This window comes from Lithobates pipiens, unplaced genomic scaffold, assembly GCF_037356315.1.
Source record: "Lithobates pipiens isolate NorthernLeopardFrog02 unplaced genomic scaffold, aLitPip1_a1.2 Scaffold_27, whole genome shotgun sequence".
NCBI classification, from domain to species: Eukaryota; Metazoa; Chordata; class Amphibia; order Anura; family Ranidae; genus Lithobates; species Lithobates pipiens.
Window position 1 is genome coordinate 209,236,872 of NW_027507788.1, and position 23,144 is coordinate 209,260,015.

The 23,144-nt window shown below is 44.0% G+C and overlaps 1 protein-coding gene across 3 annotated transcripts in view; it reads right to left on the reverse strand.

Annotated features, from left to right (window-relative positions):
• Positions 1–147: 147 nt before the first annotated feature.
• EI24 (EI24 autophagy associated transmembrane protein) overlaps positions 148–23,144 on the reverse strand; it is a 56,032-nt gene continuing 33,035 nt past the window's right edge. For all 3 annotated transcript variants that reach the window (XM_077458185.1, XM_077458187.1, XM_077458186.1), the window contains exons 10-11: positions 10,938–11,012; positions 148–1,437 (exon numbers count right to left, since the gene is read on the reverse strand). In XM_077458185.1, the coding sequence (XP_077314311.1) occupies positions 1,293–1,437; positions 10,938–11,012 (220 nt within the window). In that variant the 3' untranslated portion in view covers positions 148–1,292. The remainder of the gene's footprint in view (positions 1,438–10,937; positions 11,013–23,144) is intronic.

Consider the following 23,144-nt stretch of genomic DNA (forward strand, 5'->3'; position numbering starts at 1 on the left):
AACTAAAGGGGGGGGGGGGGGTGGATGGAGACTAGACCAGTCACCCTGCAAAAGGAAAGGGAGCAGCAATGACTGGTCTTTATTATAAGAAGCGCCTACACCTGATTACGGCACCGATCTGAAAGAAATACACAAAGGACACAACGATTGAAGTAAGAAGACACATGGCTCTTGTATTTGGACAATATTCGTTTTTGCATGGAGTTCAGCTTTACAAGTACCTCCCACAACCCAGGCCTGCCTCCAGTACATTCTGCAGAAAACAAAATGGACCCCTTTCTTATTCCCAAGGGTGTTTTTATTTATTTCTTCATGCCTTTTGTGTTACACCAGGCATTACAGACGCCACCCTGGAGTGTGCGAACACCCCCCCCCGCAGCTCATCCCTACTTTGAACTTGATAAATTCTTTCATATAACTCTCTATTAATAAAAATCCGGGCAGATTATATAGAGCGCTGTGAACCAAGGAGTTAAAACGATCAATTAGGAAATACTGCAAAACATGTTGAAAAGACGCCATCTATTAGAATACCTCCAAATATCACACGCAGAAGACACCAGTCACATAGAAATTGTTCATTTGCTGCTTTTTAAAATCACAAAAATGGTCAGTCAGACAAAGATCTGTTTTGTCCATAGCTCAATTACACACAAATAATTAACATGAAGGTATTTAAAAAAAAAATATTGTAATTAGGTAATTAACCCCTCCTTTCCCTGAGTGCTGAAGCCCCAGTGCTCTGTAACTACTGGAAACCTATGAAATAAACTGTATTTCACGCCTGCTACGAAAGACTTCCAAACCTGGCACAGAGACAAAAAAGTTTGCACAGATGTGAAACTTATTAACAGGGAATCCCAATAAATCTTTGCCTGTAGCTGGACGATTCCTTCAGTCTTTCAAATATTTTCATGTGCTATCATCAAACAGGAAAACATAACTATGCGCCGACATCCATAAATGGCGCTGTGCGTTTTCTAAAAAAAAAAAAAAAAATTGCTAGAAGGTTTATTTGCCAACGTTGGGGAAGGTTTTCAAACTACAAAGTGTAAAAAGTGGGCAATCCAGGGCCAATGCCAGCGTTTGATGCACAAGTACGACACACTCACACACGCATGAGTTTTTGAAAAATACAACGGCTCCAGGACTAAAGGGCTCAGCAACAAGGAAGAAAAAAACAACAAAAAAAAAAAACACAAGATTAACCAACGTGGCACAACACCCGTCAGTCAGAGTTAAAAACATGGCAGCAGGGGACGGACTCCTCTCCCCCCCCCCCCCAACTTGAATTAATGCCCTAATGAGGCCTTGTGTTTGGCAGGTGATGGGTGTGGGCTGGTGGAGGTGCTGAGTGTGGACTGCAGGTAGACGGTCTTGTGAAAAAGCCGGTTACTGAGGAAGACCACCAGCGAGAAGAGGCGGAGCTGGAAGTGACTGTGAACAAAACAAAATTAATATAGATTATTAGACTGTATACTATTAGCATTTCAAGAAGAATGATTCTGTAATGCTGCACTGGTTATCTACGTATACATGTTTCCTTATTCCTGCTCTATCAACCCTACCTGTTGTCCTAATCTTACAACTTATAAAGAGAAAAAAAAAAAAATACTACAGGTAGTACATACTCCTCACATTCACCATACAGATCTAAATATCACTACCTGCCAGGAGTTTGCATGTTCTCCCTGTGCCACGCGGGTTTCCTCCGGGTACTCCAGTTTCCTCCCACACTCCAAAAGACATGCTGGTAGGTTAATTAAATCCTACCTAAATTGTCACCTAGTATGTGCATGTATGAATGCGAGTTAGGGACCTTGCAGTGTAAGCTCCTTAAGGGCAGGGACTGATGTGAATGTACAACGTAAATGTAAAGCACTGCGTAAATAGACGGCGCTATACAAATACCTGATATAAAAATAAAATAAATAAAAATATATAGCATACCCAAAAATGTAAAGTATAGTAAAAGTATCTATAGGGCTCATTCACATGGTCGTTCACCACCCAGAGCAGTGTATTTCTGTGCTGGGTACGGCCAGGTATTTACGCTCAGATGTGGCCAATCAGTGTGTGTATGTATGTATATATATGTATGTATGTATATATATATATATATATACACACACACATACATATACACACACATACATAGAGATAGATATATATCTCTCTCTCTCTAATATATATATATATATATATATATATATATATACACACACACGGGGCTTTTTTTCAGCGGGAACGCAGTTCCGGCACCTCCAGCACTGACTATATGTAATGGTAAGGGGTGCGCTGCAGGGTTTCCATTCCACTGTTGCTAGCTGCTGAGGGATCTATTCTACCTGGAGGGGATCTATTTTTGCAAGGGGGTCTATTCTTACTGGTGGGGGAACTATTGTTGCTGGGGGTGGGTCTTATATCGCTGAGGGGTCAGTTATGGCTGGGAGAGATCTACTGTTGGAGGGGTCTATTGATGGTGGCTGTGAGGATCTCTGTTGCTGCCGGGGGATTTTGTTTCGGGTGGCCCATTGTTAATGTTGGGATCTATTGTTGCTAGAGGAGGCTTTATTGTTACTGGTTACAGGGGTTTTTATTTTACTGCTTTTCTTGTTATCATTAAAGAGGAGCTGCACAAAAAAAAAAAATATTAAAAGCCAGCAGCTACTAATATTGCAGCTGCTGACTTTTAATAATATCACACTTACCTGTCCCAGGTTCCAGCGATGTCGGCGGCAGATGACGAGCGATCGCTCGTCTCGCTGCAGCCACCGCCGCCATCCTCTGTCAGGGAATCGGGAAGTGAAGCAAGAGGGCTTCACTGCCCGGTTCCCTACTGCGCATGCGCGAGTCGCGCTGCGCTGGTTCCCCGCTGTGTCTCTGGGAACTGTGTGTTTCCCAGAACACAACGGGGGGGGGGGGCGGAGCCATGCGGCGGTGGGCGGAGCCATGCGGCGGTCTGGCCGGAAGTGGGTGCAGTTACCTGGATTATCCAGGTAACTGCACCCCCCTCCCCCCCGAAAGGTGCCGATTGTGGCACCGGAGGGGGGGAGGGATAATACTAGCGGAACTTCCCCTTTAGGGTGAAGAACCGCTTTAACAAATCCCATACAAATTACTTATCACCACAAAATGATACTTGGTTCTGTATCCTCTAAAAGGGCAGTAATGGGAGGTAGGTAGAGGGTGCTCAGAGGTGGGTAGAGGCGGAGAAAAGGGTGACTCAGAAAGGGGGAGTTCCTGCAAGTATTCTCTGAGAAAAAAAGCCCTGCATACACATATATTACACACACACACACACACACACACATACATACGTCTATACATACACAGAGTGATTACCTGCAGTTATGGATAGATGAGCAGCCCTGGACACAAAAGGGAGAAATTAGAGTGCTTGCCTCACTGTTCTAAGCATAAAAAAAAATGGAGCAGAGCCCCTGCTAATTAGGAGCACAGTTGTCTGTTCTGCCGTGTCTGATCAACACAGCACAGAGATTTCTGCCATCCCTACCCCCTGCTCTGCTCAGAGTGGGAGGGTTGCTAATCCTGCGGGATCTGCTCCTGTAGTGTAATCACTGCACGGGCAGAGAGAGAGGGACATCAGCTGTCTGACAACAGCTCACATCTCATAAAACAAGGTCGCACCAGGTGGGAATCGTGCCTGTTTTCTATATGGAAAATTGCCATATTCCCTTTGTTAATCAAGCGCAGACCTGCGCTAGTTTCTATAAACCCTGGTACACATGGCTGGACAGAAAAAACAAACAAACTAAGGAGCCCTGGAGGAAGTTGCTGTACTAATGATGTGATTTTAGTACAGCAATCTCCCCGATGAGTTATTGTGTTCTGAAAGGGGGACAGCCCCCTGCCAAAAGACACCAGTTAGCGCTCGCAGTCATTGGCTGAGTGCACTGATCAGATGCTGGGTTTTCCTGCAAGCTTGTTTGACAAAAGACAGCCGTGTTTGGCTTCTCTCATACAAGGACCCGTACAGCTCATGCGTACGGGGCTTTACACTCTAAATAAGAAACTGATGCAGTTGGAACAAATAGACCTGAAACAGGTCTATCGGTTGTGTTAATATGGCGCACGCCACTCCTGCACCATTATACATAATATTATATATATATATATATATATATATATATATTTATATTATATGCATTATAAGCACAGGAAGCTTAAAAAAAAAAAAGGGTTTGTAAACCCTTGCGATTTTTCACCTCAATGCATTCTATGCATTGAGGTGAAAAACCTCTTGTAGTGCATCAGCCCCCCACTTTTACTTACCTGAGGCCGATCGTTTCTGTGCTGGGGACGAGCACACCCGCTCCGGCCAGCGTCTCGGTCCCCGATTGGATAGACTGATAGCTATTGGCTCCCGCTGCCGTCAATCAAATCCAATGATGCGGGAGCCGAGTCCTGCTGTCTGCTGTTGTAGAAATTTGGCTGTATGCTATCCACACAGCCCCATCTACTGCTGTGCTTCCAATAAGCACCCATTTCCGTCTTAATGATATAATGCTTTAGCTTACCTTCCAACACATTCATCCCAATGAACAGACTCAACCATCCTTCTACGTTCTCAGTTCCATGCTTCTGCCCCCCCCCTGGGGGCTCAACATCGCCTTTTATTATCTCCCAAAGAATGACAAACAGGAAGTCCTGCCCCCAACAGGCAGGCACTTCCTTAGTACAGAAAATGACATCACAGGAAATGACATACATTAAAGGGGAGGGCATTCACAAGAGGAAATGCACACGCCCCCTTTTAGTCAGTATGGCACACAGACCATAGTGCTTTCAAAGTAAACAGTATGGGGTGAGCTCATTATGATTCTTAAAAGCTTGAGACAATCTGCGGGGACATTGCTACTGGTGTTGTCAACATACGGTACTAGTATATTAACAAGGCCGATACCAATGTCCTCTTATTAAGGCAGATATGTATCCAAAAAGGATAACGTAGCCACACAGAGATAAAATAATATGTCTATCTCGTTATGTAGACTTCGCTTCTCTAATGCCCATATTCATTTGAAGGCAAGAAGCCCAGCGCATTGCGCTTGGTACCTACAAACCAACAAACATCCATAGACACAGAGAACACGTCTCAAAACCGATGAGAAGGTTTTCATACTGACTTTTCACCACTGGTCTCGATTTGACCCAAGTGCGCTCTGCTAGAGCGCTCCTCGATCAAACCGGACACAGGGAGACAGATTACAATCTATAAAACACACATCCTAGAATAAAATGTTATACAATCAAATTTTCCACAACACTGCCAATGGACAAGCAGTAGGACTCGGGAGCGTGCCTGCACGGGTGCCACGGGATAGAGAGCGCTTCTCCGACAGGGCACTCGAGAACAGGAGGAGCCAGGAAGAGGAGGCTCGGGGGCCACTATGAATGAATGAATGAATGAATTACTTGTATAGTGCACAATGCAAACTGAATCGCCTCTAGGCGCTGTGGCGAGCTTTGATCATCTGATAAAAGAGGAAGGTCTTGAGTTTTTTCCTAAAAGCCAGGTGATTTTCTTCCAAGCGGATGTGCAAAACCAACTGCATGGAGGAGGTAAGTATAACTTTTTGTTTTTAAGCAAGCAAGTTTACATATCCTTTAACTCCTCTAAAATGGCCTGCGTACAGAGTTGCTCATTTGTCACCAGCTGCAGGTAATCATTCCTTGTTTATTACATGCGAAGATCTGTAAAGTTTCAGTGATTTGTGCAGGATTCTTTTCCATAGCTGAACATAAATGCCTGTTTGTACCTGCTGCTGAAATCCGCCATCTGGGTGGTGTAAGGCCATGAGCAGCCATGTAAAAAAAAATAAAAAATAAAATGTAAAGATCAACTGTGCCAACAAGGTCAATTTGGTTTGTTGGCATGCTAGCTGATAAGGGTGCTGAGAAAAGTTTATGATGTGCATTGCCATTCCATGTGCACCTTACTGCAAAGGCTAGTTATAAATTGGGGCGGTGGCCATATTTTTGTATAGCTTAGTCGCCAATTTGGTGTGGGGACACATTGGACGCTTTCAGCTGCCGTTTTGCTCTTGCTCGGTGTCCAATGGTGTCCTTGTGCTTTCAAGGAGAAGTGGGCTCCCTCCAGGCAAACCTGCCCTGAATTTATCTGCTGCTGTGTTTACTTCAACTTGGAGACTCAAAAATGTAGGAAGGTAGGACTGCAGTATGTGGAGAAGGCTTGGCGTAGGCACTGCGGTTTCCACATATATTTTCAATTCTAATGTGAATTGTTAGACCGGGATAATTTGGTTTGCTTGCAGGCTGGTTGGTAAGTGTGCTGGGAAATTTTTGTTTGTTTGAAACCTGGGCTTTGCCATAGCTCCCATCTGTCCCTGATTTTGAAAGACTGTCCCTGATTTGGAGCTATGTCCCTCTGTCCCTCATTCCTCCTCATCTGTCCCTCATTTTGCTCTGATCTATATAGATGTATATAAAATGCACGTTTTATCTTTCAAATAGTGTTTCCCAGTGCTAAACCTTTCACCTAGTTTCTAAATTGCTGCATTTGTAAGTTTTAAAAGCCAATATAAAGAAATAGTAATGGCAAAAAAAGCATGTATGTAGGCAAGGGCATGCCCTATGCCTACATACATATGCTAGTAGGTATCCCTCATTCCCATCTCAAAATGTTGGGAGGTATGGCTTTGCCCATTCAAGTTTGTTTTATGTGCACCCCCCCCCCCCACACACACACACACCCCCAATGCGATGCTCCCCAGCCTGTCCGTTCAGCTACAGGGAACAAAGAAAATGCCTGATACTTCCAGGTATGACGAAGCATGTGACACTCCATGTAACAGTGCTGGGCTAATGTCTTGTGAGGAAAGTCATGCCATATGTGAGCACCCACTGAAGCTTATTTAGGGCTTACATATGGCTGCCTTTCTTAGCTCCAGACAGCTGAATATAGTGGTCGGGGAGCAAAGAAGCAGCTGGGATGGAGAGTATTAAAAATGACCTTGTTGTTTGGATAAAGCATTTATTTATTTCAGGTACTTCTATAGCGCCATCAATTTACGCAGCGCTTTACATATACACTGTACATTCACATCAGTCCTTACCCTCAAGGAGCTTACAATCTAAGGTCCCTAACCCACATTCATACATATACTAGGGCCATTTTTAGACAGGATCCGATTAACCTACCAGCATGTCTTTTAGAATGTGGGAGGAAACCAGAGTACCCGGAGGAAACCCACACAGGCACAGGGAGAACATACAAACGCCAGGCAGATAGTGTCGTGGTTGGGATTTGAACCAGCGACCCTTTTTGCTGCTAGGTGAAAGTGCTAACCACTACACCCCTGTGCTGCCCAAAGCATGGTTTACTTTAAATATAGGCATTTGTATAACCCCAAGTTATCAATATTTAATTTGTAGTCTATGTAAAAAGTTAGAAATTTCCAGCCCATGAATATTCATTTAAGTTTAGGAAAAGCAATAGTTATTTCATACTGTATACATAACCTCAATATGGCACTGCCTTATTATCTGTCACCAGACTTGTGGGTATACAGGGCACAGATATAGAAGGTGGCAAGCCTCTGCCCATGTAACAATTCAAAAAAGCATATTATGAGCCAGTTCCAAGCCAGACTTGCTATATTGGTTTCCACACCATAATATATATATATATCTATCTATCATATATATATATATATATATATATATATATATATATATATATATCCATCTATAGAATTGCCAAATCAGCAGCATAGGGCAAAGTGAGCTGAAGCCAACAAGAGCACACCATATTCTTTACCCATATGACCCCCCAGGGTCCAGCACTGGCTTCACGGTTTCCCTTCTTAAGCTCTAATGCCGCATTACACATGATCGGACATACGGCCAGCAAAAGGCAGATGAGAGCTTTTGGTCAATAAATGCGATCATGAGTATGCTCCATTGGACTTTTGCTGGCCGTATTTCTGCCAGCAAAAGACTGAGAGCATGTTCTCAATTTTACGGTCGGAAAAAGTTCCTATCTGAAAACGCGTTGGTGTGTATGCAATTCCGACGCGCAAAAACTCACACATGCTCAGATTCAACTATGAGACGGAAGCTATTGAACTTCCTTTTTCTAGTCCCGTCGTACATGTTGTACGTCACCGTGTTCTTGACGGTCGGAAATTTGGTGTGATCGCGTGTAGGCAAGACAGCTTGAGCGAAATCTTGTCGGAATTCCTTCGGGAAAACCATCAGAGCTTTTTCAGACCAAAATTACGATTGGTTTGTTTTCACTGGTAACAAAATATTTGCTGGCAAGTAAAGCCATATGATCTGGGCAAAGATTACGGTGCTCTTTTGCTAGCCTCGGCCTGCTTTACTTTATAATGCTTTTTTTTCCCTGGGAAACAATTTATATTTTGTAGGCAATTTATAATATGGATGCAAGATCAATGAAATCGATGAAACTCTAGCAAGTCTGGCTCATAAGACTGAAATTGGCCTACAGTCTGCTTGCTTGAGTGAACTTTATCTAATGCAGCTCAGTTCTGCTCAAGCCAATGCTCTGCTTAATGCACTCTGCCCCATAATTATGTCCATTATTTTTTTTATTTCTTTAATGCCTGATGGTGCATTCATACATGAATTATGATATTAGCTTTGCTCAAACTGGATTTATAGTGGTTCTAAAGGCAGAAGAATTTTTACCTTGATGTGTCGGGGGGGGGGGGGGGGGGGAGGGGAGGGGGAAGCAGATACCTGTCTAATACATGTATTTGCTCCCACTTCAAGCAAAAAAACTCTGCAGTATCCATGTCTGGCCCCTCCTCCGTCTCCCCCGCTGTCTTCTGGGAGACACACAGGCCCCAGAAGACAACAGGGACCAGTCAGAACACGCAGCGAGACTCGCGAATACGCAGTAGGGAACCAGACTGTGAAGCCGCAAGACTTCACTTCCTGTTTCCCTTACTGAAGATGCTGGTGCCTCCACCTGGAGCCGAGGGGTAGGTCGGGTGAGGACATAGCGGGTGCCCAGGACAGGTAGGTGTCCCTCTTTTAAAAGTCAGCAGCTGCAGTATTTGTAGCTGCTGACTTTTAATTATTTTTTTTTTTTCGCCGTAACTCCGCTTTAAAGCAGTTCCAGTCATTTTTGTCTTTATTAAAAGTCAGCAGCTACGAAGTGTAGCTGCTAACTTTTAATAAACAGCAACTCATCTGTCCCACGGTCCAGCGGTGCACTCACCCCTGACGTTTTTACCCTGTGTCCTCCCTCGGCAACGCCAGCTTCTTCACTATGGGCAACTGGCTGTGACAGCTTGCGGCCTCACAACCGGGTGCCCACTGTGCATGCACGAGAGCCCCTGAGCAGCAGTAAATCTTCAGGCTGCTAGCAGATTGTGCTTTTAGGCACAGTGCATAAAAATAGAAAGCAACTGAGCATGTGAAGAGCAGGGTGAGACAGGATTTTAAACAGTATAGGCACTTATTTTTAATGTTTTAAAAAAATGCAAAAGGGGCCAGCCTGAAGTGATCTGGGAGGACTTAAAAGTAGAAGTAAACCCTCCTATCCTTTTAAGCCAAGGAAGCTGCCATCTTAGCATCTTCTTAATCTTCAACTGCCATGTTGTTGCACATGTGATCAATTATGACACCAGCCATTGGGTGGTTTGACAGTAAGGATGAGCTCAGTCGTATTCGCAACCCGCACGTGCAGAGCCCACCAGGAAGTTGGCATTGCACAACGCTAATCACAGGCAGTGAGAAATTTCTCGATCTCTGTAGCCGCGGATCGGGAAAATGTCTCCCTGCCTGTGATCAGCGCTGTGCAGTGCAGACTTCCTGGCAGGCTCTGCACGTGCGGGTTGCGAACACGTCTGAGCTCATCCTTATTTGACAGTTTGGTCGAGAGAACAACTAATGTGACCATTATATTCCCAAGACGTGCCGGAAATGTAATTGTTTTTTTAAACTTGTAGATAGGTAGATAGATGGGTTTACTTCCACTTTAAATTTTCTGACTAAAGTTCCACTTTAAAAGTAGAATTCCAGGTCAAAACCCCCCCTCCCAACACCTATGTTGACTTCCCATTGTAAAAAAGATGCATATACTTACCCATTTCCGGCCTGCTCCAGTTGTCAGGGTTGGGCTCAGTCCTTCCTTCTCTGACCTGACAGCTCAGCTGTTGGCTAATTGCCAGCTCCTATCTCTCCACAGTTACTCAGTTGCTGACGATTTCCTGCTCATCAGTCCTGCCTACTTAAGCCAGAGGATCTCTGCCTTCGCCTTGGTCAACATCACAGAGACATTCTCCTGCGTTCCTGTATAAAGACTTGCTTTGCTGACATCCCTTCCAGCTCCAGATCCTGCTTGCTGTTCCACTACATTGATCCCTGACTACTGGCTTGGCTGACTATCCATTCCGGTTACTGAACTTTGGCTATGTTTTGACTACATTTGTTCTTTTTACTTTTATTATTAAACAAGTGTGATTTCATGGTTTCTGACAGCGGTCCAGTCACGTGATCCCATGTCAGCCAGCAACACCTGCAGGGGAGAAAAAAGCGTGCACGACAACACCTGGGAATTCCTAGGAGCAGTGACACCACCAATAGGCTCCCATAGCTTATCTGTTGTTGGCACTCCATCCTCTCCCCTGCAGACCCTGTTGGCTGACACAGGGAGGTTGGATCATGTGATGGAAGCGCAGTGTCCTGAAAATAGGCAAGTATATACAGTCTGGGGTATATACACAGTGGGGGTTTAAAAATTGCAGTCTCCGCTAAATAAATCAAATAAATAAAAAATAAAGGCATACAAACTCTGGAGAAAGCCCCTGGAAAGGTCTGGAGGAAGAAAAAAAATAAAAAAAAAAAAAAAAAACTTCTGGCATTTTCTCTGTAGTGGAAAAATGAAGAGCTGAAGAGCACTTAGGCTCATAAATACTTACTAAGCTTTTATAGGCGTTTTTGCTTCATTAGCACTGATAATGAAGAGAGGGAAGAGGATGGAGAACAGGCAGCCGCTGCAAGAGAACAAATTCATTTTAATCATTAGGCAAAAACAAAACCCTAAAGCAAAGCAGTACAGCTGGCTTCCCTCGGAAAATCCCTGCAACTCACTAATCACCATGTTGTCATGCTTGATCACTATGCTGGTCCAGCTAATGACTACCCTTCTTGATCAGCAGGTTCAGCTCTAATTATCAAGTCCAACTAGTTACAATTAACTAAAAATGAAATTCCATGCACAGACTCAGAAGCAAGGAATTAACACATACCGCTTCAAAAAGGTGGCAGTTGAAAATCTGTATTAAAGGATGGGGCGCTGGTGATGTCCGGTAAATCAGAAAAATACAAATATTCTAAATATTGCAAGTTTAAAAGTTCATATGTGATAAATCCCAACACCAAAATGTGATGCTCAAAAATAGATTTCTAGTTCTTGACCACGAGTGCTCAATAGATGGGTGGCCACTCACCAGAAAATGATGACCCCTTTTTACAGGAAGGTCAAACAATGCTTCTGGAATATCAATTCCACTGACAGCTCAGTTCTCCTCCACTGGCCCCCTTGGGATGAAACTAGGATGGGAAAAAGGACTCCACAAGAGATCAGGTCCTGATCCCACATCCCACTTAGGCTTTGCCCTTAGGAGAGACGCAGATTACACGCCATCCTTTCAAGGACTAGCCGGCTTGCACATGCCGATTACACCTGGTGCCTGGATCGGCACTCTAAGGCCCCATTCACACGGGTGGATAGATACTGTATTTATTGGCATATAACACTCACTTTTTCACAATGAAAATCGGGTGAAAATAGCATGTTAGACGCCAATACTTCAATTTTAGCTGCCTCGGAGGGGACAGGGAGGGCGGTGGGACGAGTGCCGTCAGATTACATACAGTGAGAATCTCATATTTACTTGGAGGCCACTGTAATAGGAAGCTGCTGCATTGAAGGCAGTGGTGAGGCTGCTGCATTGAAGGCAGTGGTGAGGCTGCTGCACTGACGGCAGTGGTGAGGCTGCTGCACTGACGGCAGTGGTGAGGCTGCTGCACTGACGGCAGTGGTGAGGCTGCATTGATCAGGCTGCATTGATGGCAATGGTGAGGCTGCAGATGGGCACTAACTAACGGCAGCGGTGAGGCTGCTGCACTGACGGCAGCGGTGAGGCTGCTGCACTGACGGCAGCGGTGAGGCTGCTGCACTGACGGCAGCGGTGAGGCTGCTGCACTGACGGCAGCGGTGAGGCTGCTGCATTGACGGCAGCGGTGAGGCTGCTGCATTGACAGCAGCGGTGAGGCTGCTGCATTGACAGCAGCGGTGAGGCTGCATTGATCAGGCTGCATTGATGGCAATGGTGAGGCTGCAGATGGGCACCGACCCTTATTTTGCTTCAAAGTTCATTATTTAAAATGTACGTTTTTTCCTGAAACTTCCCTCTTAAAATGTTACCCTGTGACACTGCGCTATCCAAAAAAGAACCAAAATAAAGCTGCTAACACAATCACAAGGATATAGAACAGTGAATCATTTACAAATATTAAATCATAGTGTAGCGCTAGAGAAAACAAACAAAAGTAACCTAGTACATGACGATACGTGATCATACAATGTTTAACCAAACATTAAACACAAAAATCATAAAATGTGCAAAAAATACACCTTAAGTGCATAATTCATAAGTGTATATAGTACCGTATATACTCGAGTATAAGCCGAGATTTTCAGCCTCTTTTTTGAGGCTGAAAGTGCCCCCCTCGGCTTATACTCGAGTCATCGATGTCTGCCTGCTCGATCAGCGTGTCGAGCAGACAGACAGCGGCCATTCTATTCTAATTCAAAAGCCGCGCCTCCGGCTCCGCCTTCGCCTGTGATAGGCGGAACACTGAATTTCCCAGCAGCCTGTGTTCCGCCTATCACGGACATCCGCTCATCCTCGTACTACGGACGAGGATGAAAGGATGGCCGTGATAGGCGGAACACAGACTGCTGGGAAATTGTGTTCCGCCTATCACAGACAGGGAGGCGCGGCATTTGAACAGGAAAATGGGCGCCGACGAAGAGCGGTGATCCTGGGACGGGACCGGACGGAGGCTCGGCTCGGCTCGGCTCGGGACGGGACGGGACCGGACGGAGTCTCGGGACGGGACGGGACCGGACCGGACGGAGGCTCGGCTCGGGACGGGACGGGACCGGACGGAGGCTCGGGACCGGACGGAGGCTGGGGACACAGGTAGGCTGGACACACAAGGCCTCACACACACACACACACACACACACACACACACACACACACACACACACACATGGATGGATGGACACACACACAGGGATGGATGGATGGATGGATGGACGGACACACACACAGGGATGGATGGATGGATGGACACACACACACACACAGGGATGGATGGATGGATGGACACACACACACACAGGGATGGATGGATGGATGGACACACACACAGGGATGGATGGATGGATGGACACACACACAGGGATGGACAGGCATATCTCACCCTCGGCTTATACACGAGTCAATAGGTTTCCCAGTTTTTTGGGGGTAAATTGGGGGCCTCGGCTTATACTCGGGTCGGCCTATACTCGAGTATATACGGTAATACAAAAAAAGTCCAAGGTAAGGATAAGAGTCTCTATATAAATGTTGATCCAGTCCAAACGTGAGATAAAGGTCACCATCCACCTTCTTTAAATGAGACTAACATGCAGACACCATGTGGTATTCCCGTCACCTTTTAAGATAGAGGCTAACCAGATGTAATGGATCCAAACGAATGTACATTCGAAGGATCACAAAGGCTTGTGCACTCGTATGCGAGCTTTCAAAAGCAAATTTTCCAGGGAAGTAACGAATCAAACTAATCCATTCAGGTGCCCAAGATAGTTGTTAAATCCTCAGCGGTAAAATCCAACTCAAATTGTTGAACCCATACAAAGAGAAATAAGGGCCACAATAGTGTAATTCCGTTTAAGAAAAAATTTAATAAAAAAGGTAATGAACTTACATATAACCAAAGAATCAAGCGCTTATTCAATAAAAACAGTGCTACAGTAGGAGTCCCGACGCGTTTCGTCCTCCAAAGACGTCATCTGGGGTAACACTCCACTGTAGCACACTTACTTTTATATCCAACCTTCCAATCTGGGCAAAAATTCCATCTGCCTGTGTCACCGCATATTACTTCCGGTTTAAGATGGCGCCCGCCGTGCGTTCCACGCCTCATTCTGATGTTATCACATAAATCTACTAGCGATTCTATGTTATAACATATATCAAGTAAAACGATAAGTGAAACCAGCATTAACACGCCTAAATGGACGAAATAGTAAGACAATTGACGTTGTACCATAAACGTCATTTCCGGGTCATGGCTGGGGTGTTAACCAATGAAGTTAATAAACGTAGGTGTGGCTCCAATAATCACCTAACTAACCTATCCCGTCAACGAGGCCACACCCACCGGAAACGCCCAACACGAGAAACTCCTCTCATAGTGGGCGCATCACGGATTGGAGCGTGACACTTCCGGCCAGCGATGCTGGAACGCACCGCACACAGGAAGCGCCACCACAGAAGGCGCATCCGACGCCGGAAGTGACGTAGAAGAAAATACGTCACTTCCAGTCACCAACGGAACGCATATAAACATACTCCGGAACCATCTGGAAAAAGAGGACAGGGAACAAAAATATAAGAAACAGAAAAAGTACTCTAGAGATGTCAATGACTATAAGATGGGTACTGTTTTCGGTTGGCAGAAATTGGTTCAGAACACACCCGCTATAGATATACAATCCACGAGTGGATCTCAATCTGGAGGTCCTATTGCCCCTCAGAGGGTTGCTTTACCTCCTATGTCTTATAGTGAAGTCGCACAGAGTAGGATGCATGATGGTCCACCCTCCTCTCAACAGAGGGTACATCATTATACTCCTCATACCCCCAATAATCTCCAGAGAGGAAGAGGTAATAATCGAGGAAAGAGAGGTGGTAGAGGTTTTAGTAGAGGACGTCCATATAATCATGATGCTCATCATTATAGAGAGTATAATGATTCTCCTTATTATTCTCCATCACCTAGACGTGCCCCTCCTAACCCCCATTATGGTGGACCTCAATACTATAATGCTGCTTCGGTTCCTACATATAATAGGTTTTCCCCATTGAGAGAATTACGTGATCCAGATAATAAGAATAATGCCTATGTACCATCTGGGTATAATCCACCCAGTACTAATTATAGGAGTCAGGATTTTCGCGAGGATCCACATGTCCGAAAAAGGGATCAAGACCCAAGAGAGGGTGTAGAGGCGGAGAACGATTACAAAGGAGGAAAAAGAAGGCGGGTCTAGTAGGACAGGGTGTGTTTAATTTAAGTAAGAAAACCTTCTCTCATGCTGAACTGTCAGTACTTGATAAGGGATTAAAGTATGCACCCCCTAAACCACTCAATAAATTCAATACTTTTATAGATATACACAAATTTATTAGAAAGATTAATATTCAGCGGTATTTGACAACCAATCCCTTTAGAACAGATTATTTAGCGGCCACATCGGGAACCGTACATTCAGGGTTAGCCAACCCGTCTTTATTTGTACCCCCTGTACCCACTGTTCCAGCCGTAAGAATATTCAAGGATTTAGTATTAAAGGATCTGGATAGACTACCTACTAAATGTAATAATAGAACCACTTTTTCAACAATTGGTTTTAAATCTTTATGTGAACAAAAAGACGTCGTTATACGTCCAGCGGATAAGGGTGGGGGTGTTGTGATTTTAGATAGGGAACAGTACGAAATTGAAATGCATAGGATTCTAGGTGAACCAGGAACCTATAAGCAACTTCCCAATAATCCTACGAATGTATATAAAAAACAACTTAAGGATCTTATTAATAGAGGCTATGATTTAAAAATTTTGAATAATAAAGAAAAAAATTTTTTGGTTCCTATTTCCCCACGAATTCCCGTAATCTACTATTTACCGAAGATCCATAAAGATCTGGTGAGCCCCCCTGGTAGGCCCATAGTGAGTGGCATTAATTCGGTCACTTCACGTATAGGCCAGTATATAGATTTTTATTTGCAACCCCTTGTTAAAAAAACCCCCTCTTATCTTAAAGATACTGGTGCTACAATTAGGAGACTTGAAGACATAGTGCTTCATGAGCAATGTATTATGGCTACAGCTGATGTAGCGTCCCTCTATACTTGCATACCTCAAGGGATGGGTATAGAGGCCGTCCGGCATTTTCTGGATCTTGAGGACTCTCCGGCGTCATTTCAATGTGACTACCTCATAGAACTTTTGGAATTTGCCATGGAACACAACTATTTTTGGTTTAACGATAAGTATTATTTACAACAACGTGGTGTGGCAATGGGGGCAAAGTTTGCCCCTAGTCTTGCTAACTTATTTATGGCCAAGTGGGAGGAGGATGTCATCTATGCCCAACGGAACCCTTCTTTGGTCCTGTGGGCCAGGTATATAGACGACATCCTCCTCCTATGGAGTGGTTCACCGGATTCGTTGACTGAATTTTTTAAGAATCTGAACTGTAATGACAGGGGCATTTCACTATCGTTTGAAATGAGTTTCTCTAGGATTAACTTTCTTGATTTAGAGATAGAGTTAATAGATAATAAATTTGTGTTTAAAACGCACTTTAAACCAACGGACAGGAATAGCTTTATTCCCCTCGATAGCTGTCATCATAGATCATGGTTGAGTTCGATACCACGCAGCCAGTTCTTACGACTGCGGAGGAACTGCACGGACCTGGATATGTTTAGGACACAGGCAGAAACCCTTAAACAAAAATTTGAGGATAAAGGATATGATGCTAAGGTTCTTGATGTAGAGATACAGAAAGTCATCGATACTAACAGGGAAAGCCTCGTTGCTGAGAAATTACGCCAAGAATCTGATGAAACCTATAGATGGTCTATGCTTACATCTTTTTCAGTACAGCACAAACAAATCAAGACCATTATAAACAGACATCGGGATGTGTTGAGAAGTGATCCAGTTCTCAGTTCTAGGTTACCTGAGTGGGCGAAAGTACTCTTTAGGGGTGCACCCTCTTTACGGAGCCGCATTGCTCCCAATGTTATTAATCCACCCTGTCGTCCATCATTTTTTCATAATTTAACAGGTTTTTATCCTTGTAAAAAATGTGGTGTGTGCCAATTTAATACAGCCGGAAGACAGAAAACAACTGAGTTTACATCAACAACAACTAATAGAACACACACTATAAAATCATTCTGTACCTGTAGCACCAGGTACGTAGTGTATTTGATCACTTGCCCGTGCGGTAAACAATATGTGGGGAGGACAACAAGAACGTTTGCGATTAGGGTAAGGGAGCATATAGCCCTGATAAGGGGTAAGGTCTCCAAACATACTGTTCCGAGACACTATAGGGAATGTCACAACAGCGATCCTACAGGTACCCAGTTTTTGGCTATTGATAAATACACACCCCCTTGGAGGGGTGGTGCCATGACTCGGGGTGTTTCCAGATTAGAGACCTACTGGATATATACGATTCGATCCTACTCTCCATTTGGTCTAAATGTAGAGTGGGATATTAATGCTTTCATTAATGATGGTTAATGTGTATAATGGCAATGTTTCATTTCAGCTTTGAATTTTCTATATTTTTAATATTTTTTAATTTTTATGTAAATGAAATTTTTTTCAGGGTTGTTATTTATTTACATGTTGTATCATTCCTGGGACAGAATTCTATCTGCCTTATATGTCATCGCTATATGGTATTATGCACATACCGGCATATAGTATACTATTGCTGGTTTGTGTGCATAGCTGTTTGGTATTTTTTTTTTTTTTTATACAATTATTTTTTATATAATTAGTCTTCTAAGTTGGGGGTGATATATTCACGTCCTTTAGAATGTATGGTGAACGCACTTCTGGATTACTTGTTAGGTGAAATCCGGTATATACAATAAATTTTTATATGTGGATTTTTTACTTTTTATTTAATACATAGTGAGATTGGTATAAAGTCTATTCTTTTTAGTACTTCTTGCACCTTGAAGTGGGCGGGTGTATAAGTGCACAGCCTTTTGAGCCGTGCGTTCCGGAGTATGTTTATATGCGTTCCGTTGGTGACTGGAAGTGACGTATTTTCTTCTACGTCACTTCCGGCGTCGGATGCGCCTTCTGTGGTGGCGCTTCCTGTGTGCGGTGCGTTCCAGCATCGCTGGCCGGAAGCGTCACGCTCCAATCCGTGATGCGCCCACTATGAGAGGAGTGTCTCGTGTTGGGCGTTTCCGGTGGGCGTGGCCTCGTTGACGGGATAGGTTAGTTAGGTGATTATTGGAGCCACACCTACGTTTATTAACTTCATTGGTTAACACCCCAGCCATGACCCGGAAATGACGTTTATGGTACAACGTCAATTGTCTTACTATTTCGTCCATTTAGGCGTGTTAATGCTGGTTTCACTTATCGTTTTACTTGATATATGTTATAACATAGAATCGCTAGTAGATTTATGTGATAACATCAGAATGAGGCGTGGAACGCACGGCGGGCGCCATCTTAAACCGGAAGTAATATGCGGTGACACAGGCAGATGGAATTTTTGCCCAGATTGGAAGGTTGGATATAAAAGTAAGTGTGCTACAGTGGAGTGTTACCCCAGATGACGTCTTTGGAGGACGAAACGCGTCGGGACTCCTACTGTAGCACTGTTTTTATTGAATAAGCGCTTGATTCTTTGGTTATATGTAAGTTCATTACCTTTTTTATTAAATTTTTTCTTAAACGGAATTACACTATTGTGGCCCTTATTTCTCTTTGTATGGGTTCAACAATTTGAGTTGGATTTTACTGCTGAAGATTTAACAACTATCTTGGGCACCTGAATGGATTAGTTTGATTCGTTACTTCCCTGGAAAATTTGCTTTTGAAAGCTCGCATACGAGTGCACAAGCCTTTGTGATCCTTCGAATGTACATTCGTTTGGATCCATTACATCTGGTAAGCCTCTATCTTAAAAGGTGACGGGAATACCACATGGTGTCTGCATGTTAGTCTCATTTAACCACTTGACCACTGGGCACTTAAACACCCTTAATAACCAGACCAATTTTCAGCTTTCGGTGCTCTCGCATTTTGAATGACAATTACTCAGTCATGCAACACTGGACCTATATGAAATTTTTGTCCTTTTTTTCACACAAATAGAGCTTTCTTTTGGTGGTATTTAATCACCGCTGGGTTTTTTATTTTTTGTGCTATAAAGGAAAAAATACCGAAAATTCTGTAAAAAAATTAATTTTCTTTGTTTCTGTTAGAAAATTTTGCAGATTAGCAATTTTTTCTTCATAAATTTTGGCCAAAATTATTTATTTTTTTTCAAATATAAATTTTTATTAAACACCACACAAAGGGAGATATCCCGACAGTACAATCAATACAGAGATACAAACATATGAAGCGCTTGCGTGACTTAAAAAACATTACTAGCAAGGTCACAGAACCAGGCTTCTCACAGTAAACTGCCAGAAAACCGGGATAATGCGCTAAGCCACCCATCATCCCACCGTAATCACTCATGTCCAAGACGGGAACCTCCCTTCCATTTTCCGTATACTCTTCAGGGAAGGGGGGGGGGGAGAAAAGAAGGAATGAAGAGAAAGGGGGGGGTGGGTATCAGCCAGGGAAATGGACATCCCCATCCCAGGGCCCGCACCATCGCAAGTCCACTACGAACCCAGGAGGGCAGTCCCCTCCTCCGAATATATAAAGGCAATCCATATTGCCCACGTCACCGAAAATTGCTCACTCTTATGCTGTGCCGTAAGGGCCAAGTCCTCCAATTTCCTGACTTCCTCCACTCTGCGCAACCAATCTGCCACAGTGGGCGGAGACTGTTGTTTCCATCTAAGCGGAATGCATGACTTCGCTGCATTTAAGAGATGACGTACTAATGACTTTTTATATTTTTTAAGGGGGATAGCTGACAGGTGTAGGAGGAAGAAGGCGGCGTCATCTGGAATTGGGTATTCCGCAAACTGCTGAACAATGCGCCTTATAGCTCCCCAATAGTCTCCAAGTTTGGAGCAAGTCCAGAAAATGTGGAGCATGGTTCCCTCTTCCTCGCCACATCGCCAGCATCGGTCCGAAGCGTCAGGGAAACATTTGTGAAGTCTTGAAGGAGTGAGATACCACCTATAAAGCACTTTATAGTTTGTCTCCTGTATTCTGGTGCATATGGACGTTGTAACCGCGCAGGTAATCATCTTCTGTTTTTGTGTGTCTGAGAACGTTCGATTTAGGTCTTTCTCCCACTTTTCCAGGCCAAGCAGGCGTGGTTGAGCGGCGGGTGAGTTAAGTAGTACATACATACTGGAAAGCGTACCAGTCAAGGGTTCAGTGCCTACGCAGAGTTCCTCAAATACTGTCCGAGGACGACCGAAGTCCTGGGGCTCAGGGATCGAGTGCAGGAAGTGGTGTAACTGCACCGCCTTCCAAAAATTTAGGCGGAACTCACCCGTTCCGTCGGATAATTCCGCAAGAGTAGGCCAGCGGTTCTGAATCACAAATTTGGCCGCATGATCAAAATCTTTGTTACGCAGGTTAACAAATTCCCTGGGATGAAGGCCCGGCGTGAAGTCCGGGTGACCCAATATTGGGTAGAGAGGGGACGCTAGCGAGGTTAGTGCGTGTTGTATCGCAACCTGTCTACCGTGTCGCAGTGTGGTCCCCAAAAGGGGGTGCTGTTTCGTGTCCAAGGGGAGGGAGTCGTAGCACCATAGCGCGCCTTTCAGTGGGACATTTGTCTGAGCCTGTTCCAACTGTACCCATAGTTTAACTCCACCGTTCCGTCTCCAGTCCAGAAAACGACCCAAGTGCGTCGCCTGGAAGTACCGCTTAATATCAGGGACTGCCAAACCGCCCTGATGTTTGGGGAGGGACATTTGGTGTCTATTAATCCTCGGTTTTTTGCCGGCCCAGATAAAGCTTATGAAAAGGTTATGTGTTTGCTTGAAGAATGCTAATGGGAGATGTATTGGAAGAGCCTGGAGCAGGAAGAGGATCTTAGGAAGTATACACATTTTAAGGAGGTTACACCTGCCAAACCACGAATGGAGACCCCTAGACCAGCCATCCAGTAGTGAGCGGATGGTGACCAAGAGAGGTGGGAAATTCAACTCGAATGTCCGTGTTATGTCCATGGGAATGTGAGTCCCCAAATATTTTAGAGCTACATTCGTCCATCTAAAGGTGAAGTGGGCCTGCATAGATTGTAGGGCTGATGGGGGAACAGCTACACCCATGGCTACCGATTTGGAATAATTGATTTTTAAATTCGATAATTCCCCATACACCTCGAATTCTTTAAGGAGGTTGGGCAGTGAGATGGTGGGGTTGGTCAAAGTGAACAATAAATCGTCCGCGTACGCCGATATTTTACAGTGCAAGGCACCCACCTGAACACCCTGAATGTCAGGATTTCTTCTAATGTTACATAAGAAGGGTTCTAGGGAGAGCGCAAAGAGTAAGGGTGAAAGAGGGCACCCCTGCCTCGTACCGTTTGTGATAGGGAAGGGCGTTGAAAGGATACCGTTAGCCTTCACCTGTGCCGTGGGGGAGGAATACAATTTGGTGATCCAGGTGAGCATTCTATCTCCGAGGCCAACATGACGGAGCACGGAAAACAGGAATGCCCAGCCCACCCTATCGAACGCTTTTTCAGCGTCTGTGCTAAGAAACACACATGGGGATTTTTTAGTACTGGCCACGTGAAGTAGGTTTAGAACTTTTATAGTGTTATCACGCGCTTCCCTTCCAGGTATAAAGCCGACTTGATCTAAGTCGATCAGCGTCTGCAGGTGGCGGGCAAGGCGTGTCGCTAGAATTTTAGTGAACAATTTTAAGTCCGTATTTAACAGGGAGATGGGTCTATAACTACCTTTGGCCAAAATTTATACTACTACATATCTTTGGTAAAAATAAGTACAAATTGGTGGATATTATTTGGTCTTTGTGAAAGTTATAGAGTCCACAAGCTATGGTGCCAATATCTGAAAATTGATCACACCTGAAGTACTGACGGCCTATTTCAATTCTTGAGACCCTAACATGCCAGAAAAGTACAAATACCCCCCAAATGACCCCTTTTTGGAAAGAAGACATTCCAAGGTATTTAGTGAGAGGCATAATGAGTTTTTTGAAGTTGTCATTTTTTCCCACAATTCTTTGCAAAATCAAGATTTTTTTTTACTTTTTTTTTTTTTTTCACAAAATTGTCATATTATCAGGTTATTTCTCACACACAGCATATGCATACCACAAATTACACCCCAAAACACATTCTGCTATTACTCCCGAGTACGGCGATACCACATGTGTGAGACTTTTACACAGTGTGGCCACATACAGAGGCCTAACATGCAGGGAGCGCCATCAGGCGTTCTGGAGCACCCAGGACAATTCTGACATTTCTCTCCTACATGTAAAAATGATCATTTATTTGCTAGAAAATTACATAGAATCCCAAAACATTATATATGTTTTTTTAGCAAACACCCTGGAGAATAGAATGGTGGTCTTTGCAACTTTTTATCTCGCACGGTATTTGCGCAGTAATTTTTCGAATGCTTTTTTTTGGAAAAAAAAAACAGTTTTGGGCTTAAAAAAAAAAAAAAAAAAAAAACAGTAAAGTTAGCCCAATTTTTCCATAATGTGAAAGATGAAGTTACGCTGAGTAAATAGATACCTAATATGTCACTCTTCAAAATTGCACACGCTCGTGGAATGGCGCCAAACGTCGCTACTTAAAAATCCCCATAGGCGACGATTTAATTTTTTTTTTACTGGTTATATGTTTTGAGTTACAGAGGAGGTCTAGGGCTAGAATTATTGCTCTCGCTCTAACGTTCGCAGCGATACCTCACATGTGTGGTTTGAACACCGTTTTCATATGTGGGCGGGACTTACGTATGCGTTCGCTTCTGCATGCAAGCACATGGGGACAGGGGCGCTTTAAAAAAAAAAACTTTTTTTATTGTTCATTTTACTTTATTTATTTTAGTTTGACATTTTTTTCCCCAAAAATAATTTTTTTGATCACTTTTATTCCT